Source organism: Mustela erminea, chromosome 8 (genome assembly GCF_009829155.1).
Source record: "Mustela erminea isolate mMusErm1 chromosome 8, mMusErm1.Pri, whole genome shotgun sequence".
NCBI classification, from domain to species: Eukaryota; Metazoa; Chordata; class Mammalia; order Carnivora; family Mustelidae; genus Mustela; species Mustela erminea.
In genome coordinates this window covers 95,434,222-95,457,189 of record NC_045621.1, presented here as the reverse complement: position 1 = coordinate 95,457,189, position 22,968 = coordinate 95,434,222, and the positions used below count along the sequence as shown (strand labels likewise).

Below are 22,968 nucleotides of genomic sequence, written 5' to 3'. Positions count from 1 at the left end.
TCTGGCCAATTGATTTTCAGGAGAAGTGAAGCTGTAACACATCAGTACTGACTCAAATAAGCAGCTCATTTGCTGCGTATTTTGACACCAACAATCACAAGAGGTTTATCCACTGGGGGTAAAAACAAGGTTCCTTTCAGAAGCAGATTTCATTTTCCATGAGAAAGGACAATGATCTGGGTTTTTCATTCCACCACATAACAATTATTTTTCCTTCCAAAGCCAGCTGTTTATAGCGATATGGTCCTGACCACACAGACCACTGTGTGCCTCACCCCACAGTGGACCAGCACACTCAGGAAGGAGTCTGGGATGTCCACTTGCATAGGCTCGACTGCCCTGCTAACAGGATACCTGAGTCCTCTAAGCAGCAGGACTGGTGGTTCTTACCCACATCTGATCGTGTGTGTGCATGTCTCCCCCATAGGAGGTTTTAAATTTAAAAAACTAGAGTAAATGTAATGGGAAGACCATCCAAGAAGGCAGGAACTTTCCCATATAGGTCCTGCCTTTGCTTATTTCCTACAGGTTTTCCTTCCTAAAAGTATAGCTGATACCAAGAATGGAAAAGATCCCCTTCCTCAAAGGGGAGCACGACAACCTACAAAGACTCATAAATGAATGGTCCACATAGAGGTGCCTCTACCTTCGCCTCCACATGGAGCTGCACACACACCCACAAGCAATGATGAGAAGTCCTCAAGTTTTCAGGAAGCTGTGCTTCAGAAGTAGAAGGTAGCCCAGCCTAGAGAAGCTAAGGAAGGCTGCACATTCGCATGTAGGGCTATGTCCCTTTCTCAACAAAGTTGGCCTCCACATTCAGATTTCTAATTTTACTCCAATTCCATCTATTTGTAATCTGGGCCTAACATTAGTAAGCGTAAGGGTTGTATGAATGAAAGACTGATAATTCATTGTTTGGGTAGAGGGAGAAATGCAAATATATGCAGTTAAGTTGAAGCCATCCGTCATTCCCATTCTAGTATGAATTAGTTCTAATTGCTTTCTCCTAATCGCCACACTTGGATCTTCTGAAGGAAGGGCAATATTCATTAGGTAGGTTGGTAGCAAGAAATGCAGAAGCATGTAACACTCTAAGTCAACTTGAGGGGCTTGGGGCAGAATGATGGGAAAACACCTGTGAGGAGAAGAGAGGATATTAAGGGAAGAGGTGGAAACACCCAAGACAAACTTGGCCTATTTTGTGGGTGTTAATCCCTGAAAGTCTCAGACCACAGGACTCTTGCTCCCGACTACAAGGCTCAGCCAAATGGCACTGCACTATCAGCTAGTTAGGTTTCTAGGAAGCAGCCCCCTTCACTTCTAAGGGGAAAATACCTCTAAAGTCCTAAAACACTAGATAAGGCAAGCATTTGATGGGAGTTAGACGCAGTCCGTAACCAGCTCTAATAGCTCAAAAGGAAGTGAGGACAAGAAAGAAGGCCAAATATAGACACACATCCAGGGCACGGACCCCCACACACGCTATAGGTATTGAGGCCTAGAAAAAAAGCAAGCCAGGCATGATGGAGAGACGCAGAGCAGGCAACTGCTTTAGCTTCTTCCTCCCCAAATCCTCTCACCATTAGGAAAAAGGTAGCTGCAATCAAACTGTTCCCAAGGGATTCAAAAATCAATATGGGAAAGATGCAGCCCCATAAGAAAAAACAACACAAACACAAAATATTGTAATAAACCTCCCCAGGTAATCTGATCTATTTAACGAAAATGATCCATTCATCATTAACTCTTTGCTGTCAGCAATAAGTCAAACAAAAGAATGTCACACTGACTTTCAGCTTTCAATACCACATGGCGCTGGGTTCTTTGGAGGACAGGGTTCACGCTAACAGAGAGGCTGTGTGTGATATGCGATGCTTTCACACAGGGATCGTTCATGAACAGTGAATGCTTTCATGCTATCATATAATGGAAAATGAAATTCAGTTGACCAATGAAAAATGACCCTAAGAATTAATTCAGAAGGGCTTTTTACACTTGAGCACGAAGCTACAAAATGATGCTAAATATTAACTCCCCCTAGCACGTTCTCCCCTCCTGTCCTTTTGTGGGGTGGGGAGAAATAGGCCAGCTTTGACAAATGACCTGCAATGCTACAAAAATAAGCTCAGCCCAGAGTTCGGTCTTTCTTCAATACAAAATTCTTGAGTCCTACAGTATTAGTTGCAGAGGAAAAGGTAATTCACATGACCTAGAATAAAAGTGATGGATTCCGTGTGGGTGCTTGCGATGCCACCCATCATCAGCTCTGTAACAGTATCTAGTTCTGTTGGAACAGGAGGAGAAACTGCAACATAGGTGCAGAACTCGTTGCAACTGGAGGAGCTCCAGTTCCCCCCCTGAGCAATCCCTGCAGAGTCTCCGGGATTGCTGTTTCCATGTCATTCTATTTCACATGCTACAGTTTAAAATTTCTATGAGCAAAGAGATCGTGCATCCGAACGCTAAACCGGAATAAAAATGTACAGGAGATACTAAGAATAGGACTGAAAACCTGCTAAGACTGAAATATAAAAATCCGCCACAGCCAACAAAATAAGGCTTCCAAGAAAAGGGGGTGGAGTGGCGATGAGCCGGCTCCCCATGAAGGGCCTGGCTGCAAGAATCCCGCTTCGGCCACTAACGGGCTTTAGCCCAAACACGGAGTCTTTTTGAGGGGGCCGATCTGAATTTAGATTCAGAAAACAGCAGAAAATGCATGGATCTGGCCAAGAACACGGATCCCTGCAAGCCAAAAGGAAACGAGGCAGGGAGGGAAAGAGGGATGTAGGAGGAGAGAGGCACGAGAATGAACAACGGAGTCTCTCCCGTTTCTTGCGGGCATCTCAAAGGGGGTTACCGTCTGTGTGTTGGAAGGTAGGGGGTTGGACTCCCAGAAAAGGGACGTTTGCAGGATTCCAGACCAGTGCCTTGGGGGGATTCTGAAGGGGCTGGAGACGTGTGCAGGGAACCACCAGGTTTCGGTGGCATCCATTCAGAGGAGGTTGGTGGTCCAAACTCGACTGCCCCAGTCCTCTGCCCGCATCACCAACCAGCAGGGCAATGACCTATGGTAAACTAGGTGCCCTATGAGTGAGAGTCGGGGACCGCCGGTCTTCCCTCGCCGAGCCGACCACCCACCGACTCCGCGAGGCTAAACGCGCAGAAGGAAGTTCTCCCGGGGAGCCGGCCGCCGGGGGTCGGAGAGGACTTAGAAAGAGGGCGCACTGGGCTCAGGTCCCTCCTAGCTGAGCAGGGCTGGCACTCCCCCGGGAGCACTGGGCTCCAAAAGCAAAAAAACGCCTCCCGCAAACTTTTCCACTGGGCGCTGGAGGGCCGGAGCTAGCCAAGAGGAGAGCCCAGGCCCGTGCGAGGTCGGTCCGGAGGCTGCCGGGCTCTCGCGCTCCCGGGAAGGAGCGGCTGCCCAAGCGGCGCCGACTTCAGGAGGTGGGGCTGCCGCCCTCGGCTCCCGGCGCCCTCGCGGGGTAAGTCCGGGCCCCGCGTCCCCGAGCGCCCCGAGACGCCGAGCCCCGCGCCCCGCCAACCTGAGAATGGGTAGAGGCGGGCCGGGAGCAGCGGCTCCTCACCGCGCCGGCCGGCCGGGGAAAGGGGCCGCGCCGGGGAGGCTGCCGGGCGGCGTGCGCTCACCTCGATCCTCCAGCCCGTCGCTGAACTGGCCGCTCTCGCTGATCCGCAGCTGCCGCTCCTCTTCGGGCTTGGGTGGCTCGCGAGCTGGGTTGCTCTGCGGGCCCGGGCCGGGGGCGGCTGCCAAGGGCGCGTGGCCCCGGGGCGGCGCCGGGACCGCGGGGCCCGAGGGGCTGCGGCGCTCGCTGCCCGCGGCCGGCTCCATGGCGCGGGGCGGCGGTTCCGGGCGGCGGCGACGAGCGCGGCGAGGACTTGAGTCAGAAGTGCGAGGCGCCGCGGCTCGGAGCGGGCAGAGGGACGGACGGACCGCTGGAGAGGGAGGGAGGGAGAGGGAGGGTGCCGAGGAGCTGAGGTGCGCCGGCAGCAAGCTGGGCGGGGGTGTTGAGGAGCCGCACGGCTCGCGCGGCAGGAGGCAGAGGCTTGGGGCCGCACTGTCGCCGCCGCGCTCCGCCCACGGGGGCAGGTGCCGGCGGCAGGGACCCGCCCCGAGGCCCCGGCGCCCGAGCCCGCTCCGGGAGGCCGGTGGGGAGGTAGGGAGGGATCCGGCCAGGCCAGACGCCCGGCGGCTCGCGGGAACTGCTGGCGGCCTGAAGAGGGTGTGACGGGAGACCTGCCCCACCCGCGCTGCGGGATGGGGTCCGGAGAGGACACGCACGGACCGGATTTCTGCCGTCCGGGAAGGCAGTGGCCGCGCTCCGGCAGGAGAGAGCGGGCAGCGCCCTAATTTGACATCGTTCTCCTCTGGAGCTGCGTAGGCTTCAGAAGCGGTGCAGGGTCTCCAGCTGGGCTACCAGCCTCACCGCCTATCCCGGGAAAACGAGGTTCACCTGTCGCCAAGACCTCCCGGCTCCGGCCTTCTAGGAGCTTTGATTCATTCCCCTCCTAATTTTTCTCTCTAGCACCAACTTAAGGGGACCAGGTAACCTTGGAACCACTGGTAGCTCTAGATGTTTGGACGTCAAGGTTCCCCCACTGCGACTCTCCCTGGGCCTTTGTCCCGGCTACTCCCCTGCCAGCTCGCTACTTGCCCTCTGAGTATCCAAATGTTGACACTTCTTCAGGACTCGGATGGAAGCCTGCCTCCTACGAGAAGCTTCCCCTGGCTGTCCCAGAGCAGCCGACTGTCCCTGCTTTGTCCGCGCGGAGCTAGTCGGGCAAAGAGAGACAACCACCTAGTTCACGCCAGGGCCCACGCCCGCTCTCTCGGAGCTCCAGGAGGTGCAGAAGCGGGAGAACCGGCCGTTTATCAGACTAAGCTTGAATTTAACGGTATCAACATCCAAACTCCAGAGTTTAGATTTCATCTTTAGACGGCTATCAGTCTTCAAATTTAATGAGACCTTAAAATATCAGTTCCTCGCTTAAAGCCTGCCTACTTTATTGGAGCACCCTTTTTTGAAGAGTAACTACTTCCTTTCTCATTCTCACTTTGCCTACCACCAAATTCAGAGTCCAATTTAAATGCCTTTGAGGTGCCATGGACACTAATAATGGGCAGAAGATCTCATTTTATTTTGCATTGTCGGATTGGGATGAGATCTTCGGTCACCTTGGCCAATTCACTTTACCTTTCTGATCCTAATTTCTTTAATTACAAACTCAGAGCTGGAGGGCTAGATCATTTTAAATGCGCGTTCTTGCTAGGGAAAATGAGAGAAAGGGGGGGGCGGGGAGGAAAAAAATGAAGTGAGGGAAAATTGCTACAATTATTTGAATAAAACAATGAAAATTTCTACCTACCGGTCCAGATTCTGTCCTCGGAGGTAGACAGTCGTAGACATCCTTCAGATATTGCAGACCCCTTACCCTACCCCGTTGCTCTCTCTCACCCAGACTTTTTTCCTCCACGTTATCCCAGTTGATTCCTCTGTCAATGGCTCAAACATTAGAATGACCTGGGGACCTTTAGGACAAGAAATACCTAGGGCTCTGCCCCTGCTAGAAATTTGATATCATAGATAATTAAATTGTTATGGTCTGGGAACTTGATTTGGATATTTTTTTAAGCTCCCTTCCTAGTCTAATAATCATTTGGGAAGTTATTTGTTTAAATGCTAATTATTTACAGCTCTTCAAGAATCTAATTCAGTAGATTCTGGTGTCTGGCTAGGAATCTGCATTTGAATATCACACACACATACATATTTTGACGTAGGTTGTTCTGGGAGCACATTTGTAATTCTCACTACCTAACTGCTCTCTATAATGTGGACTGTCTAGCTCTGCCCCTGCATGCATCCACACAACCGTGCTCTGTCTGTCTTTCTATCTTCCCCACACCCAAGGTTTGTGGTTCTCTCCACAAAGGAGCAAGAGTCATTGTTCTTTCCTCTGGTCCCTCGACCAATTCTCTACTCCAGCACTTCTGAAATGTGAATATGCAGATGCACGCCTGGGATTCTTGTTAAAATGCAGATTCTAACTCAGTAGGTCTGAAATAGAGGCTGAGATTTCTTACAAGCCTCCAGGTGCTGCTGAGTTGCTGATCTGAAGACCACCCATGAAGAAGTAAGAATCTAGGAGTTATTTATTATTCATGAAATAAATACATTTTCCTTCAAGTTCCAGCTGCCCTTGTTCAGTAAGCCATTCTTGTCTCCTCCAGAAAGATTTCTCTGACTCCAGCTCCTTCTGGGCACTCTTTTTTTGTGAACTATAACTGTTCAATAATTCACTGCTCATTTCATGAGGCAAAGACTCTGGTGCTTGTGTGATGCCCGTTTTCACTCATCCACATCTATCTGGATGCCAAGGACACGGCTCTCCCCCAAACAATCTCTGCCGATTGACCGGGAGGTAACATTAGCTTCCATTCTTGGAGGACATACTATGTACCAAGCACCTTGCTAACTTTTACATGCATTGTCTTTGTTACTCAACAAAAACTATCCTCATTTCACAAAGGAAGAAATCAAGGTAAGTCTCCGATTTAAGCTCTAGCACTGCAGCCCACCGTGGTACCGCCCCCTAGGGGATATTTTGGAACTTGCAGGTGCTTTAATTTGTTATCCCAGGGATGGGGGGAGCTGGGCCACTGGCATTTAGTCGTGCAGGGTCAGGGATATGGAGGTCCTGCCCTGCACAGAAATTTGCTGCACAATGAAGACTGTTTGTGTCCCACATGGCTTTTATATGTCAGGCTGGTCATCTGGGTTAATTAAAATGTGCTCCTAATTATATTAGAATCCTAACTCTGTTTTACATGTAAACACAAAATATTTTGCACCACACTGAGTTTTCTGTAAATGCAACCACAAAGTCCAGGATAGATGGCTCTTTGTTCACTGCTGTGGAAAATCAGGACACTGAAGCCAGTTCCATTCATGGCATCTGAATCAGCAATCAACACATCTTTCCCTGTCGAATGTATAACTGCCCCAGACCCCGTAACTCCATATGTGCATATGAGGATTCTTATTTAGCTCTTATTTCAAAATGTCAAAAATAAAGAGTGTATAGCATTCCCGAGTCTGGTCTTCTCTTACATTATAAACTTCTACACCTGATCACTTCTTTTTGACTTCTGAGGCAATTCTAACTAAGCATTTATAAAAGCAAATATATACTAGGTAATTTGGGCTTTACTTTTACCCCCCTTATTATAATTAAGTCATTATATTGATGTTTTCGTGTGTAGTTATTACCTATGGAATCCATTTCATGATCACAATAGTGATAAAAATAATTGTTCTAAAAAAGCAGCTTTAATTATTACAGCCCAAAAAAGCATAAGAAGACACATCTAAATGTAACGTGGTGTTCTAGAAGATATCCCAGAACAGCAAAATAACATTGGGTAAAAATTAAGGATATCTGACTAAAGCATGGACCTCAGTTCATAATAATGTGTCAACGATTGTTCATTAGTTGGAGCAAATGTACCACAATAAAGTAAGATGTCAATAATAGGGGAAACTGGGGGTGCCTGGGTGGCTTAGTCCGTTAAGCATCTGCCTTCTGCTCAGGTCATGATCCCAGGGTCCTAGGATGGAGCCCTGCATCCGGCATCCCTGCTTGTACTCCTCCTGCTTGTGCTCTCTCTCTCTCTCTGACAAATAAATTAAATCTTAAAAAGGAAATAATAGGGGAAATTGGGGGCAGCATTTATGGGAACTCTCTGTACCATCCTCTCAAGTTTTCTGCAAATCTAAAACTGCCCTAAAAAATAAATTCTATTTAAAAAAAAAAAAAAAAAAGCTAAAACAAAGCAGCAGGAGGATGGGGGAGATAAGAAGTCTTGAGTCTGGGAGGTAGGCACCCTAACCGTGAACTATAAATGCCCATGGCAGAATAGAGACCATGGAAAGACAAAGTGCATGAGGTAACTTGGAAGCTTGAATATGGTCATCAAAAGAGCGATGTTCACAACAATGGTAAGAAAGAAAGACGATGGCAAGAATTAAACGAACATTCTAATCTTAAGCTTATTTCACTGGCTTTTACCAAAACGTATTTTTAGTATATGTAAGGATTTAAGAAGTTTTGGAAATTTCGTGAAATCTGAAATTTTCAAATTATCAGTCTTCCACTGGGACATTTTAGAAGGGCACATTTGGATAAGAGCATGTAGACATATATAACTTGACCGGTGAAAGGTAAGTTGAGTGATGCCTCTTTTTTTTTTTTTTTTTTTTTGCTTATTGTTCCTTTTTACATTTTCAGTAAATTTGGATTCCCTAGTCCTAGAAATATACACAGGTAATAGAAGAAAAGCCAAGAAACTAAAAGAAACAAATCAAGCAAGAAGAGCCTCCACAGGCCTAAAACTCACAGTGACTCCCACTGGAGCCACCGCTGAGGGTCATGAGTCCTAGGAACACTCCCAATCTGGGTCCACTTAATCCTCACAATGCTACAAAGCAGGGGGATTATCAGCATCCCCATCTTAAACATAAGGAAACAGAGGCTCAGGCTAAAAACGATTGCCAACAACCCCAGTTGTGGAGCTCGCAGGACAGTGCTCTCAACCACAACACTGCAAGGCCACTACAGAAGAATCTAAAGGTGACCCAGAGGACAGCTTCTACACCTGGTTACACCATATCATATTTTAGATTAAAGACTACTTGTTTTATTTTATTATGCATGTAGACTTTGGAAACCCAACTACCAGCATATTATTCATCTTCTTCAAGTCTTGGAGAAATATACATGGCACTTAGAGCGACCATGCCTTGCAATAAATTGTCCCATGATGGAGTATCTAAACCCAGTGTCAAAGTCAACCCCGAACAGCATCTGTATAAAAGGACCCTGAGATCTTCGCTTGGAAAGTGGGAAATGTCTTCATATATGTGCCTGCAGCTATGTCTGTTCAACTATAAACTCCCTTTCGCATTCAGAAATTATTACTGAGGGCGTGACTATGGAACCTTTGGAGAGGCACCATAATAGAGGGAAGCATTAGGAAGAGGCTTGGTGTGCAAAATATTGTCATATTAAGGCAGACGAAAGAATTGTTCAGGGTTAGCACTGCCTTTAAGGGACTTTGGTCCTAAGCAAGGATAACAGAGTTGTGCATTGCCCATCTTTGCCGTGTGCTTTCTTCAGGATGACCTTCACTCAGCCTGCACGTTACAATCTCCAGGGCTAGGGAGACCAACTTGTTCTGGTCTGCAGAGGATATTCCTGGTTTTAGCACTGAAAAATCTGGGAAGCCCTCTTGATCCCAGGAAAGTTGGGACAGTGGGTCACCCTACTGGGATGCTTTTAAAAATCTTGCCATCCCAACCACATTGGGCTCCACAGGTGACTGCAGTCATCGTAGGAAAGGTCTGCCAGCTTGTCCATCCCTCCTTGTGCTGATCCGACTGCTGGCATCTGTCTGACCGAGCTCCCCCTCTGGGCTCTTCAAACCACTGTTTCTGAGTGGCAGCAAGTAGCCCTTCCCTTCAGGAGGGCACTGGGCTTCTCATGCCAGCAGATGAGGCCTCAGGCCCACTCCCAGTGTTTTCAGAGCTGGCAGCAGTGTACCAGCCCAAGTACAATGATGAGGCCAGCCAGAACCATGACGGAGACGATCACCAAGCCATGATGGCCTGCTTTTTGAGGTTGGCAGCCCCCAGGGCCAGGCGGGTTTTGGAAGGACCCCCTCCACACCCAGGTGATTCCATGGTGTAGCCTAGTCTGAGCAAGCCTACTCAAAGACAGTGCTTCTCAGCTTTAGTGTGCACAGGAACCGCCTGGGGATCTTGGTAAAATGCAGACTGCATTTCAGTAGGCGTGGGGAGGACCCCCCCCCAAATTTTTTTTTTCATTTCTAACAAGCTCCCAAGTGATGCCAGTGTTGCTGGTGCACAGTCCAACCCCTGAGTGGCAAGGGTCTGGCATGTACTTTGAAAGAAACTCCAATGTCGTCAAGAGGGAGGGAATGTGAGGATGAAAGGGGAAAATCAAATGACATACAAGTAACTCATGATATACAATACAGAGAGCGAGCAGGTTCTAGGATACATTCCTCTTTTGAATTCCTCAATGCGCAACACACACAGTGGGCCTTCAACACATAGAAAAGAGTACCTGGAAATGTTTCACAGGCGTGAGTGCTAGCAGTGGTTTGCAAGGGTGGGAGAGCAGCCCGAGAAAGGCCAGTGGTGAGCCTGAAGATTCTGTGATCACATTAGCCACAACTTTGTAGAAATGCACACATCCACAATTCACCAAGTCATGGGTACCTCTGAGGGAAGAAGGGGACTGGGATTGGGATGGGGCATATCTAAGGGGCTTCTGGGTGCCTGGGACAGCTCTAGTTCTCCAGCTGGGTAGCACTTGCTCTTGCACTTAATAATTTATTAAGCCATGCATTTGACTTGTGTGGTTTTCAGCATCCGTGTTTTATTTTATAGCATAAGTACTGAGCAGCAATTCTAACCAGAACAGCCATATATATGGCGAGGGCTAGGTCTTCTCTGGCTAAAGCAGTTCGGACTGCACCTAGTCACAGGTTGCTAGGGGAGACTGCACGTGCAGGGGGAATGAGTCATCTCCCTCAGATCCACAGAATGTCAAAGATAGGGAAGAGTGATAGGGCATTAAAAAGAATGAAGTTAGCTGAATCTGATATGGGAAAAAGGAGTTATATAAGCTAAACAAACAAACAAACAAACAAAACTCCGTTACAGTTTCTTCACTCACGTGGGGAGAAGAAAAGTTCATGGCATCTACTCTCCCCGACGCCCCTCCTACCCCTTTGACATTTTCGGAGCCCTGCACCCATGCATCCAACAGTCCCTGACATTCTCCAACTGAATAAGCGCCTCCAAATGTGTCCAGAAGCAGAACTCTTTACCCCCCCCCAAACCTGTGCATCTTCAATCTCCCTTTATTGGCAAATTGCAGCACTGTCCATCCTGTCATTCTGAGACAGAATCCTGGCAATACCTCCTCTTGACTCCTCTTGACTTGACTTTTCCTCATCCCTTCCAAGCAGCAGGTGACTAACGTCTGTTGACTCTCCCTTCATAACACACCCTTATGTCATCCCACCTTCTCAATTACATTCCTACTCTTTTATGGCAGGACCCACCCACTCTTGCCTGTATTATTGCAAACGCCCCCTGGCCAGTCTGTCTTCCTGTGCTCCAGCTCTCCCAGTACCCTCCACACTCAGGTTACAGCACTTTCACCCGGAAATCACTCCAGCCGTGCTGCTCCTCCCTGCACTATTGCTATTGCATTATGGTGTAAGGAATGAAGGCTTAAATCTTTTGGATTGGTAGGGAAACCTCCTAACCTATATCCTGCCACCTTTCTCTCTTGCTGTATTGACCCCTGTCCATCCCTCTAGCCCCTATCTCTCCAACTGGGCAAGATTTCTTTGGCACCCCAAATTTTCCTGGATCACTCATTCATGCCTCTGTGCTTTTGCTCTTGCTATTGACTCTTTCTGGAAGAGTCTTCTGGGCTCTCTCTCAATCCCAGCCAAATGCAGGGACACTCCAGTACCTTCTGCTCTTTCAAGAGTTGAGTTCTTTGCAAGTCTTTGCTGACATATCCACCTGCTAAGGGGTTCTGATCTGTCCCTCTGCTTCTCTCCCTCTATTTATACCCTAATAACACTTTATTTCTCTAAACGTGTTTATATGCTAACTTCTTTCTGCCTTATGGGAAATTTCTTAAGGCAGGAACATAGTATATTTATCCTAGTTTTTCAGGCATTTACCACCATGGATGCAGAGAGTTAAAGGGGGGTGGAGAGTGTTGAAGGAATAAATGAATAAACTCTTAGTTGCTCCCATTTTACACCATATATAATTGAGTTGACCAGATTATTTGTGATTGATTTCATGGCCAGCCACTAAAGCCGTTCCCAAAAATTACATCTTCTTCCCACCCTCCTCCATCAGTAGGAAAAGAAAGAGAAATCTGTGTTCTGCCTCTTAAACTGCTAAAATGGAAGAACTCATAGAAAAAAAAAAAATGCCTAACTTGTACCATCCTCTTAAAGATGACAGACCACCCCTCCCATCCAGCTCTCAGTGCCAGATGCTATTAAGATTATTTGGTTTTAAACTTGGCAATTTCTCTTCCCAAAGCCTGTGCTATTGAGGTAATATTTGTAAATATTTTTGTTGAGGTTTAACGTACATGTAGAAGAGTACACAGATCTCAAGGTCAAAGCTCAAATTTCACAAACATAGAACCACTTCAATAAACAGAATATTATCAGTCCCCCAAAAGCTCCTCCATGGTCCCATTCCAGTTATTAACCCCCACATCAAGGGTATACTGAAATAGTTCCAATGCTGCTTTGATAGAAACTATTTTGTGAAAACTTTATGTATTTTTATGTTTTATATAAAAGACCTGAGCCGAAGGCAGAGGCTTTAACCCACTGAGCCACCCAGGCGTTGCTACCAGTTCCATCTTAAGTGTGTCTCACTTCATGCTTGAAACATACTGCCAAGAGAGCCACATGCTTCATAAGAGGGAAGTAGTGAAGGAAAGGAAAGAGGGAAGAGAGAGAGAAACTCAATGACCATGGAATGAACATCCTAGGCTTCATTCTGATTGGACCAAATATGGCCATCTGCTGATTTATGTCATCGAGAGCTGGGAAATGCCATGTATTGATTAAATCAGTTTACATTTCTGAATTGATCTGTGTGGCATAAAGGATGGAATTATCCTAGTTAGCTCTATGAATAGGACCAACCTCTAGAGATAGGCATGGAGTCAATTCTCTCTAAAGTGAGTAAATAGCTACTACACAATGGCGTATGGTTTGAATGGATGCTGGAATTATTTCACTACAGTGAACATTCTTTGAGACCTTTTTTTTTTTGTCTAAAAATACACTTATATGCACATAAACAAATATATTCAATTTTTAACTTAAATGGGATCACATTATTCTGTAACTCACACTATTTTACAAATTTATTTATATATAAATCTACCTCAGTTTTTTGTGAGGTATTCCATCATATGGGTAAACAATTTATTTAACCATTTCTCTAATTGGTGGACATTTAAATTGTTCTAAACATTTATTTTACAAAAATTCTATGATGATCATTTTATTCTGAACATCTTAAACAGACAATGTAATGGCCAAAATCCCAAGTAAACAACTTGACAAGTAAACAAGACAGTAAACAACAAGTGTTGAAGAGGATGTGGAGAAAGGGGAACCCTCTTACACTGTTGGTGGGAATGTATGTTGGTGCAGCCACTTTGGAAAACGGTATGGAGATTCCTTAAGATATTAAAAATAGAGCTACCTATGACCCTGCAATTAAACTACTGGGTATTTACCCCAAAGATACAGGTGTAGTGAAAAGAAGGGCCATATGTACCCCAATGTTCATAGCAGCAATGGCCACAGTCGCCAAACTGTGGAAAGAACCAAGATGCCCTTCAACAGACAAACGAATAAAGAAGATATGGTTCGGGACGCCTGGGTGGCTCAGTTGGTTGGACAACTGCTTTCGGCTCAGGTCATGATCCCGGAGTCCCGGGATCGAGTCCCGCATCAGGCTCCCAGCTCCACGGGGAGTCTGCTTCTCCCTCTGACCTTCTCCTCGCTCATGCTCTCTCTCACTGTCTCTCTCTCAAATAAATAAATAAAATCTTTAAAAAAAAAAAAAAAAAAGAAGATATGGTTCATACATACAATGGAATATTACACCTCCACCAGAAAGGATGAATACCCAATTTTTGTATCAACATGGATGGGACTGAAGGAGATTATGCTGAGTGAAATAAGTCAAGCGAAGAAAGTCAATTATCATATGGTTTCATTTACTTGTGGAACATAAGGAATAACATGGAGGACATTAGGAGAAAGAAAGGAAAAGTGAATTGGGGGAAATTGGAGGGGGAAACCATGAAAGACCGTGGACTCTGAGAAACAAACTGAGGGTTTTGGAAGGGGGGAGGGTGAATGGGCGAGCCTGGTGGTGGGTGTTCAGGAGGTCACGTATTGCATGGAACACTGGGTGTGGTGCATAAAAAACGAATCTTGGAACATTGAAAAAATAAAATTAAGTTAAAAAAATAAAAAATAAAAGAAAAATAATTCTTGAAAGACATTTTCGAATGATTTTCCTGTGTGTAAAGTTCATGAACACAAGAGGACACAATGTTCTTTTTTTTTTTTTTAAGATTTTTATTTATTTATTTGACAGACAGATCACAAGTCGGCAGAGAGGCAGACAGAGAGAGAGGAGGAAGCAAGCTCCCCACTGAGCAGAGAGCCCGATGTGGGGCTCGATCCCAGGACCCTGGAATCATGACCTGAGCCAAAGGCAGAAGTTATAACCCACTGAGACACCCAGGTGCCCCCACAATGTTCTTTAATAGTTAGCTAAGGACATCTATCTCTACTGGTCTTTAGCCAAAGAATGATTTCCTTCTCTTTTATCATTTGTTTAACACACATACACACACACACACACACACACACATATGTATATATAGACAGAATGTATGTCTATAGTATATATAACAGAATATATACTGTATATACAAATATATACATATATACAGTATATATACTGTATGTGTGTATATATATATATGTGCACACACACACACAGTATATATGACAGAAGCAGTTTACCATATATACTGCTTTTGTCATGGGAGTAGTAAATAGTTCATTGTTGATTTAGATTGAAAGGAAATAAAAGCAAGTTGCAGAAACAGAATTCAGACTGGGAGATGTGGAAATGTTATTTGGCCAAGGAGAAACCTGAAGTTGATGGAATTAGAGGATTGAAATGAAGGCCAGCAGTCACCCAGCTGTTCCCCTGCCTTCACACTGGATTTCACTCAAACACCCGGAAACTTAGCTAGAAAGTTGCCTGGAAGTAATCTGGAGGCTTAATAAAAAATAAGTGATTCAAAGAATTTTCCAAGAAAAACCTTCCCATTGCATTCAACCCTAAACACGATTCTTTTTTTTTCTCCCCTCCATAATATCTTCTTTTCATCATAACTCTTGCCCTTTTATTCATCTCCCTGACAGAGAGTTAGTTGATTCAGAATCTGAATGAGGGTCCCAGTCTTTGTTCCCTCCTGTCTGAGGCTTTCTGAGGTCTAACCTAAAAAATCCCCTTGCCTCCTTAGGCCTGTGTTCTCTTGCCCTGCCCTTGATGGAAATATTCTACTTATGTGCTCTCCTTTCTTGGTGTCAGAACTTTGTCTGCTCTATTATCCCTTTCCAGCTCACAGATGCCTTCTATGGGCTGAACTATGGCCCCCCAAATTCATATATTGAAGACCTAACTAACCCCTAGTACCTCCGAATGTGACCATATTTGCAGATAGGCCCTTTAAAGAGGTGTTCAGGGTAAAAGGAAATCATTAGGAGGGTCCTAATCCGATATAACTGGTGTCTTCCAAGAACATGTTAGGACACAGAGGAAGAGAGGGAAGACCGTATAAAGGCACAGGGAGAAGGAGGCCATCTACAAGCCAAAAAGGCTTGAAAGGAAACCTACCCCAAACACGCTGATCTTGGACTTCCAGCCTCCACAACTGAGAGAAAATAAAATTCTGTTTAAGCGCTTGGTCTATGGTACTTTGTTATGGCAGCCTTAGTACACTAATACAACACCCAAACCGAAGAATACAGTAGAAACCCCTTGACCAGGCCGGATGAAGCCCTTTGATCTCCCATCCCTGCCTGGGTAGACCCTCCAGTCGCTTTACCCATGTCTTCCTGGACTTCTGATGGGTGGTTCCTCCAGCTCTGCTCCTCCCTGGTTCTGCTGGTTCCGTCCCTCATTATGCCTACAGAGCAGTGGTTTTTCCATCTTGGGGAGCTAAGAATCAATGCTTTGTGAATTCAGATACCCAGACCAGGGCTCTAGAGATTCAGAATCACTAGCACAGGGATGGGCCGGGGGAACCTTCACTTTTAATAAACACTCCTGGGTAATTCTGAGAAACCTGATCAGAGATATTTCCTGTTTCCTGTCTTTCTGACTCAGTGGTCTTCCATCCTGACTGCACAGTGGAGTCACCTGGGGAGCTTTTTAAAACCCATGCCCAAGCCCAAGCCCATCCAAGACATTCCAAATTAATTAACCTGGATTGGGGCCTGGACATCAGGATTTCTTTAAGTTGTCCAGGTGATTCCTACATGCAGCCAAAGGGGGAACCACTGGTCCAATCTCACTGCCATGTTTCCTAAAGTCAGGCCAACCTCACAGTCACCTCCTCATGTCTCACTGAGCTTCCCCCTTCCCTGCTCTCCCAACCCCACACACATTCCATGATGCAGTCAGAGTCACAGTTCTAGAACACCAGTTTAGTCCTCATTACTTCAGATTAGAGTATATGATCTCCTTAGCTCAAAGCCAGCAACTCTCCATGTTGGGCCTCTAAGGACCTCTGCATCTTTACATCTCCCCCTGGGTTCCCCTAAGTTGCCAAGCTCCCTCCTACTTCTGTCATCACTCTTGCTTTCTCCCTGCCTAAAACACCCATGTACCTGGCTAATGCTTTCAGTTCAGGGGTGGCATGGTCTGGTAAAACTCCTTTCCATGCCCAGGCTTGAAGATGAACCACTCCTTTTTCAGAAGCTCACCAGTGCATGCCTCTCTCAGAGCCCCCGTGACTGCTCTGTATTGTAAATGCTGCATGTCGGTCTCACCCGACTGCACCCATCTTTTCCCTCGGCCTCTCTGAATCCCAATAGAGCTTGTGTGTACTCAGAAGGGCTTGGTGAACATTTGTTGAAGAAGTGAATGAATGAGTCAGTGAATACCTCACCCTCTCCTGCTGTGCCCGTTGCCCAGTGCCTGCTGTCTCATTGCCATCCACAAATGGGTTTGTCTCCCTCAGTCCCAACATTCCTCCTTACTGCTGTGTTTCACATCTCTTTCTTTAAAAAATAATTTGCACCAGGACTGATGCAGCCCAGAACTAGGAGTGAGAACAGGTCACAGAATCCTTAGCTATTCTGGGTGAGGCACTTTCCATTCTTTAACACAACAGCCATACAAAGTAATCGTTATCCTCTCCACTTTACAGCTAAGGAAACTGAGGCTCAGAGAGGTTGAAAGTGACTTTATCAGGTAACAAAGCTGGGGGTGGCTGAGCCAGGACTGGAACCCCAGAATCTGGCTCCGCAAGTTCCAGCCCTTCTTGCTGGACCAGATGTACATCCAATGAAAGGTTGGGTCCTTTCATTGGCTGCATCCAGTGCAGCTCGGCGGGTGGGAAGGAGGAATAGCTACCCAAGACTCAAGCTGACAAAGCAACTCAGTTCCCATGAAAGGGCCCTGGGGCAGTCCCCCAATTCTATAACCATCAGAACTTCATGTTGTAAGCAACCGATCCATATTGCCACCCTCCAACAAATATGTTTAGGATGTGTGGTCCATACGAACAAGGACTTTTTCCTGCTTTGGTCACTGATGCATCCAGAGTGCCTAGAATAGTGCCTGGTATTAGGTAAATGTAATAAATTTTTGTTGTTGTTGTTTAATGGGAAAAAAGGAGTGAACTAACAACAGTCATCCTATTGAAAGTATTCAGTACAGTCCTCCTCAGTGCTGTGCAGACTTTTAGAACCCAATTCTCCAAAGAACCCACTTATATGGGGTTGAAAATTTGTTCTTCTTTCTCCCCTGTGATGTATTCTTCCCCTTTTCACATGTGGAGAGTGAAAAATTTTAAGTGCTCATTGGCAGAAATACACCTTAAGATCTTCTAATGAAAAGCCCCTTAAGAGGTGAAAAAATGTCCTGATGTTACTTTAATTCCAAAATAGTAATCCTGGGCGGCACCACCTCATGAGACCATGAGGTTTTGTAGCTGTTTATAAACCTGAAAATTGGTTCTAACTCATCACCATGAGCTATTGCTCCTCACCTTGACTCCGACTTTCAAGTCCTCTCTGAGTCTGACCTTGAGTTCTCATCTCATGATACCAACACCATTGAAGTAGGCTCAGATTGTTCTATATCCAAACAAAATACATGCAGGAAGGAGCTGTACTATGACTTTTTAATCCAATGGGAATGAAGAGATGAGTGACTGGGTTCTCTAGTTCACTTCTGCAGTGTGTCCTCATTACATCTCACCAGACCTTGATTTCTCAATGTCTGAGAACGACAGACACTTATTCTCTCAAGCACAAAAGAAACCCAGGATAAGAACTGTAAAATACAAATATAAGAACGAGAGTTAGATGGGGCCTCAGAGGTCACCTAAGTTTGGCCAGCACCCCCTTTATAGATGAGAAACATGAGACAGAGTGGTGTACATTAGTTTCCTATTGCTACTGTAACAAATATTCACAAACATGGTGGCTTAAAACAATATGAATGTATTCTTATTCAGTGCTGGGGTCAGAAGTTAGGGATGAGTCTTACAGGGCTAAAATCAAGGTGACCACAGGACCGGTTCCTTCTGGAGGCTCCAGCGGGGGAATCCATTCCTTGCCCTTCCAGCTTCTACAAGCTGCCAGCACCCCTCGGCTTCTGTCCGCATCATTCCCGTCTCTGCTTCCATGGTCACCTCACCTTCTTATCTCTGACTTTGATCCTCCTGCTTCCCTCTTATAAGAACCTTTGTGATTATCATGTGGATGCTCCAGGATGGTCTCCCTATCTCAAGATTTGTAATTTAACCACGTCAGTGAAGTCCCCTTTGCCATCTAAGGTAATGTTATGGGTTCTGGACATAGGACATAGACATCACTAGGGACCATTATCTGACCTATCCCATAAAGAGATTTGCTTAAGTTGACAGCAGGAGGAAGCAGCCAGGGCCAGGACTGAGGTCGTTCAGCTGCTCCTGTTTCTCTTCCACCTGGCTGTCAGCAGAAGCCTCTCTGTCATTCAAGATTAAGTAAAACTTAAGCCAGCCCTCACTCTAGGTTCTGTGAGTTTAATGCACTCTGAAAAACTGGGCTAACACCCCCACAGTGTCTTGTCAAGGTCACTGACACCCTCTGAGCTCCCACCACCACTGACCTCCTGATTTTACTCCATCTCAACTCTTCTCTGGACTCCTTGTCCCCTCCATTCTATGTTGGTCCAGGCAAGGGACTCAGACCCTTTCCTTGATCTACCCCAAACCACTCACATACACAATTACTGTCATTCATGCTGTGTTTGTTCGTTCATCCATTCATTCATTCATAGTTCTTCAGGAGGACTGAGGCCAGGGTAGGCACAGATATAACTGACTTGATAACACAACTGATATTTATTACCATCCCTTCTCTGCCTCACTTTCCTAATCACTTTCCCAGGACTTCTTTAGATTACCTCCCAAATGAATTACTTGTACTCAAATTCTTATCTCAGGATCTGCCTCAGTAACAACTCAAACCAAGACAGTAAGCAAAATCAGTCTACTAGAGTTAGCAACATCAATGATGGCCATGTCTCCAAATGGCACCCGCCATCATGCACTCGTACTTCCAGGAAGGGGAGAAGGACCCCCACAGCAGCTTTAGCCAGGGATAGCTTTATATATAAAAACAAAAGTTCTAGAAGGATGTTTATTTCCACTCCCACCGAGAAATATTTCCTATCCTCAATATTCCCTAAAGTCTTTTAATGAGGAATAGCATTTTTTTTAATCCAAATATATGTCTAGCTTCCAAATTCTCCTGGAGAAAAACATACAACATTCCAAACTCACATGAAGGTGTAGTTAACCAATACCCAATCTTCTCTTGAGAAGAGGCTTCAATACAGGGATGGCTATGGACACAGGAGATGCAGTCCTTGTGATATAGGAGGACAGAAAGGGAAGTGGGCTAGCATTTCAGGTTCACCCAGAGCCAGTGCTGGGCTGGATCCCACCTGTACAAACTCTGATCAGAACTCCCAGCCCCACCCTGAGGATTAGATCCTACTTCCAATCTCAGCTCCATATTTTTCATTGCTGAAAAGACCTGAGACCGATGGCTCTGCCTGTGGAATTCTGACTGGATTAGATTCCTCAGCTCTGAGCTTCCTTCCAGCTGATCCACATCCTGGGCATTCACTACCAGGTGCAAGGCCTGGTAACTGTCCCTCTGGAAAAGCTGGGGGTTGGAATAAAGAGTCAAGAGTCTTAATCCTTCCCATCTGACCACTGAGCTTCTGGGAAGGAATCAAGCCTCTCCCCAGGAATTCTTGCATCTAGAAGAGACATCTAACTGTGCTCACTGTTGATCATAGTTTTTTCAGGTGCCACAGGCAAAACTCAATGGAAGACCCACCCTGGCTTGCGTAAACAGGAAGGAAAGGGTCTACCAGACCCTACCATTGCTTCAGTGTTTTCAAGATTTCTCTCTCTCTACCTCTTGGTGCTTTTGGTCCCTGTGTGTTAGTTTATTCTCCCTGACCTCATAGGGCTTTTTTCCATGCGGCAGGAAAGATGGCCACTGACAGCCTCAGATTCGAATCTTTCCAGCATATCAGAAGCAGGAGGCCATCTTTCCAACTTGGTGTCTACAAAACTGTCCCAAAGGAGGGCTCTGATTGGCCTGACTTGGCCATCCACTCATTTCTGAACTAATCTCTGCAACCAGCAGGGGATGGTTCACTGGTCCAGCCTGGGTCACCTGCTCACCCTGTGACTGAAGTAGCGGGGCAGGATGTGCTATCATGGGAAGGCACAGGGGAAAAATCAGGTTCAGTATGATTTTTAGCCCCCAGCTTATCTACATGTATCTGATAGTCATGGTGGATGCTGGGAGAGAATGACAACATAGGAGTCAGGAAAAAATGAGGATAAGGGAGAGTAAGTGCAGAGGGTGTAGAGCCTGTGAAGGTAAAATTGCTCCTCTTATCCTTGGAATGCAGTAGATTCAAACAGTGAAGCAGAGGAAAGCCCTCCCTGGTGGGCAGGGAGCCCAGAGTGATGTCACTCCTCCAGGAACAAGAGGGAGTTTCTTTAGAAGTGAAGACAGCAAACACCTCCAGCTTCATGTTCTCTCTGTGTAAAATCCAGATAGTAGTTCTGGGCTCCTCAGGCTTGTCCAAGGTTCTACAGAAGCAGGACCTGAGATGGGATTCCTGGTGGGAGTGCTTTCAGGAGAAAGGAAGGAAGTAGGATAGAACAGAGGAAGAAGCCAAGAAGGATGCAGGTTCAGCTGAATTCTAATTCAGCTTAGTAGCACTTATGGCACCACAACATTATCCTGTCTCAAGATAAGGAAGTAGGCTTTTGCACCCCATATCTGTCTATCATTGGCTGAGGGTCACCTCCAGAGGAAAAGCAGTCATTTCTAGTCAGTCCAAGGCTCAGAAGAAGGAAGAAGACGAGAGCTGGGAGTGCCAAAACTCACATGGCTGGAGGCAGGATATATGGCAAATTAAAGGGTATCTAATGGTGTTTTTCAACAGCATCCCCTATTCAAATGCCCTTCACAATGCTGGGAGTTACCATCATCATAATTTTTACCTTATCCCTGTTGTGTAAAAGTAATAGTAAACATTGAATAATGCCTGATTCTCTGCCTGACACTGCACTCAGTAACACAGGCATTCATAGGCAGTGGGAATCTCGAAAAACCTAGGTTCATATCCTGTGCCAGCCCTGCCACAGACTAGTTATGTGATTTGGGATATCTAATTAAACCCTTTGAGTTTCAGAGTTGTAATACACAAAATAGGCTAATAACCAGAGCTACTTCCTGGGACTGTTGTGAGGATGGCATGAGATCATCTCTCAGAAGCTCTTGGTGTGGCACTTGGAGCAGGGGAAGCTCTCAAGTGATTCTTAGTTATTATTAGCTTCTGTGGCTGGACTGTCTAAACAGCCAGCACTTGAGCTCATAGACATGTGGAGGTCATGAGGATACTAAATAGTTTCACAAAGATAGGAATAAGAATTTGCATCTTGTAAAAGATGAAGTCAACTGTGTTTAAAAAAGCGAATTAAAAAAAAAAAAAAAAAAAAAAAGGATGTGAAAGCCCAGCCTAAATGCAGTCTGAAGATGTATGCTATTCAGCAAGATGGGGTGGGGTGTGAGAAACTTTGCAGCCATTCCTCAGTTCCATGCAGGTCACAACAAAGGGGCCTCACCCCCAAATCTTTGAGAAATCTCAAATCTTTGAGAAAGATTTGTCAGTGCATTTCACTAGCTCTAATTTGATGGATTAGCTCTTCCTACCTATAAGCAACAAGGATGCATGTCCAGATATACGTTATAGATTAGCTCAGGCTCTTACATCAGACAAAGCCAGGGCGTGTCCTGGCTTCCTGCTCTGACAGCTACATGGCCATAAACATATCATTTAGCCTCTCTGAGTTTTATTTCCTTCTCAGATAATAGGGGGAGATAATATCTGTACTTAGAGTTATTATAGAGATTAAATTAAGTGATATTTATAAACACTTCAATCAGTGCCTGGTTCTTAAATCAGTGCCTGCTCACAACAAGCAGCAATTATTGTTATTATTGATGTTAATGTGTTCAACCGATATTCTTGATCACCTACTGTCCCTGGTAGTGGGAAGATATTGGCAAGAAAAAAACATGAGGCTCTTGCTGTTAAGGAGCTTCCATTCAAATGAAAAGAAGTAGTAAATAAACAAGAAATACGTTAGGGCATGGTTAACTGTTGTACCCGGAATTAAAATTGGGTGATGTGATAGGATGATGAGATACTTTAGACTGGCCTCTCCTTTAGAAAGGAGGCAAGCTTCTTGCTGAGATCTGAAAAAACAGGATGGCACCAATGATGAATGTTCCAGGCAAACTACAGGTAGGCAGAGGTAGCAGCTAGTGCAAAGACCCAGAGGTAGAAGTGAGTTGGGCATGGTTAGATCAAGGTCCATATGTTTAAGGGTCACACAAGAGGCTAAGATGGCTGGAGTCCAGTGGGAGACCATGGTGAACAGAAAAAGATGAGTTTGGAACAG

At 45.7% G+C, this 22,968-nt stretch overlaps 1 protein-coding gene across 1 annotated transcript in view; it reads right to left on the bottom strand.

Moving 5' to 3' along the window:
• Positions 1-4,368, bottom strand: part of TMEM163 (transmembrane protein 163) — a 224,187-nt gene extending 219,819 nt beyond the window's left edge. Inside the window, exon 1 of the mRNA XM_032354089.1 lies at positions 3,649-4,368. Coding sequence (XP_032209980.1) covers positions 3,649-3,850 — 202 coding nt within the window. The 5' untranslated portion in view covers positions 3,851-4,368. The remainder of the gene's footprint in view (positions 1-3,648) is intronic.
• Between the last annotated feature and the right edge of the window lie 18,600 nt (positions 4,369-22,968).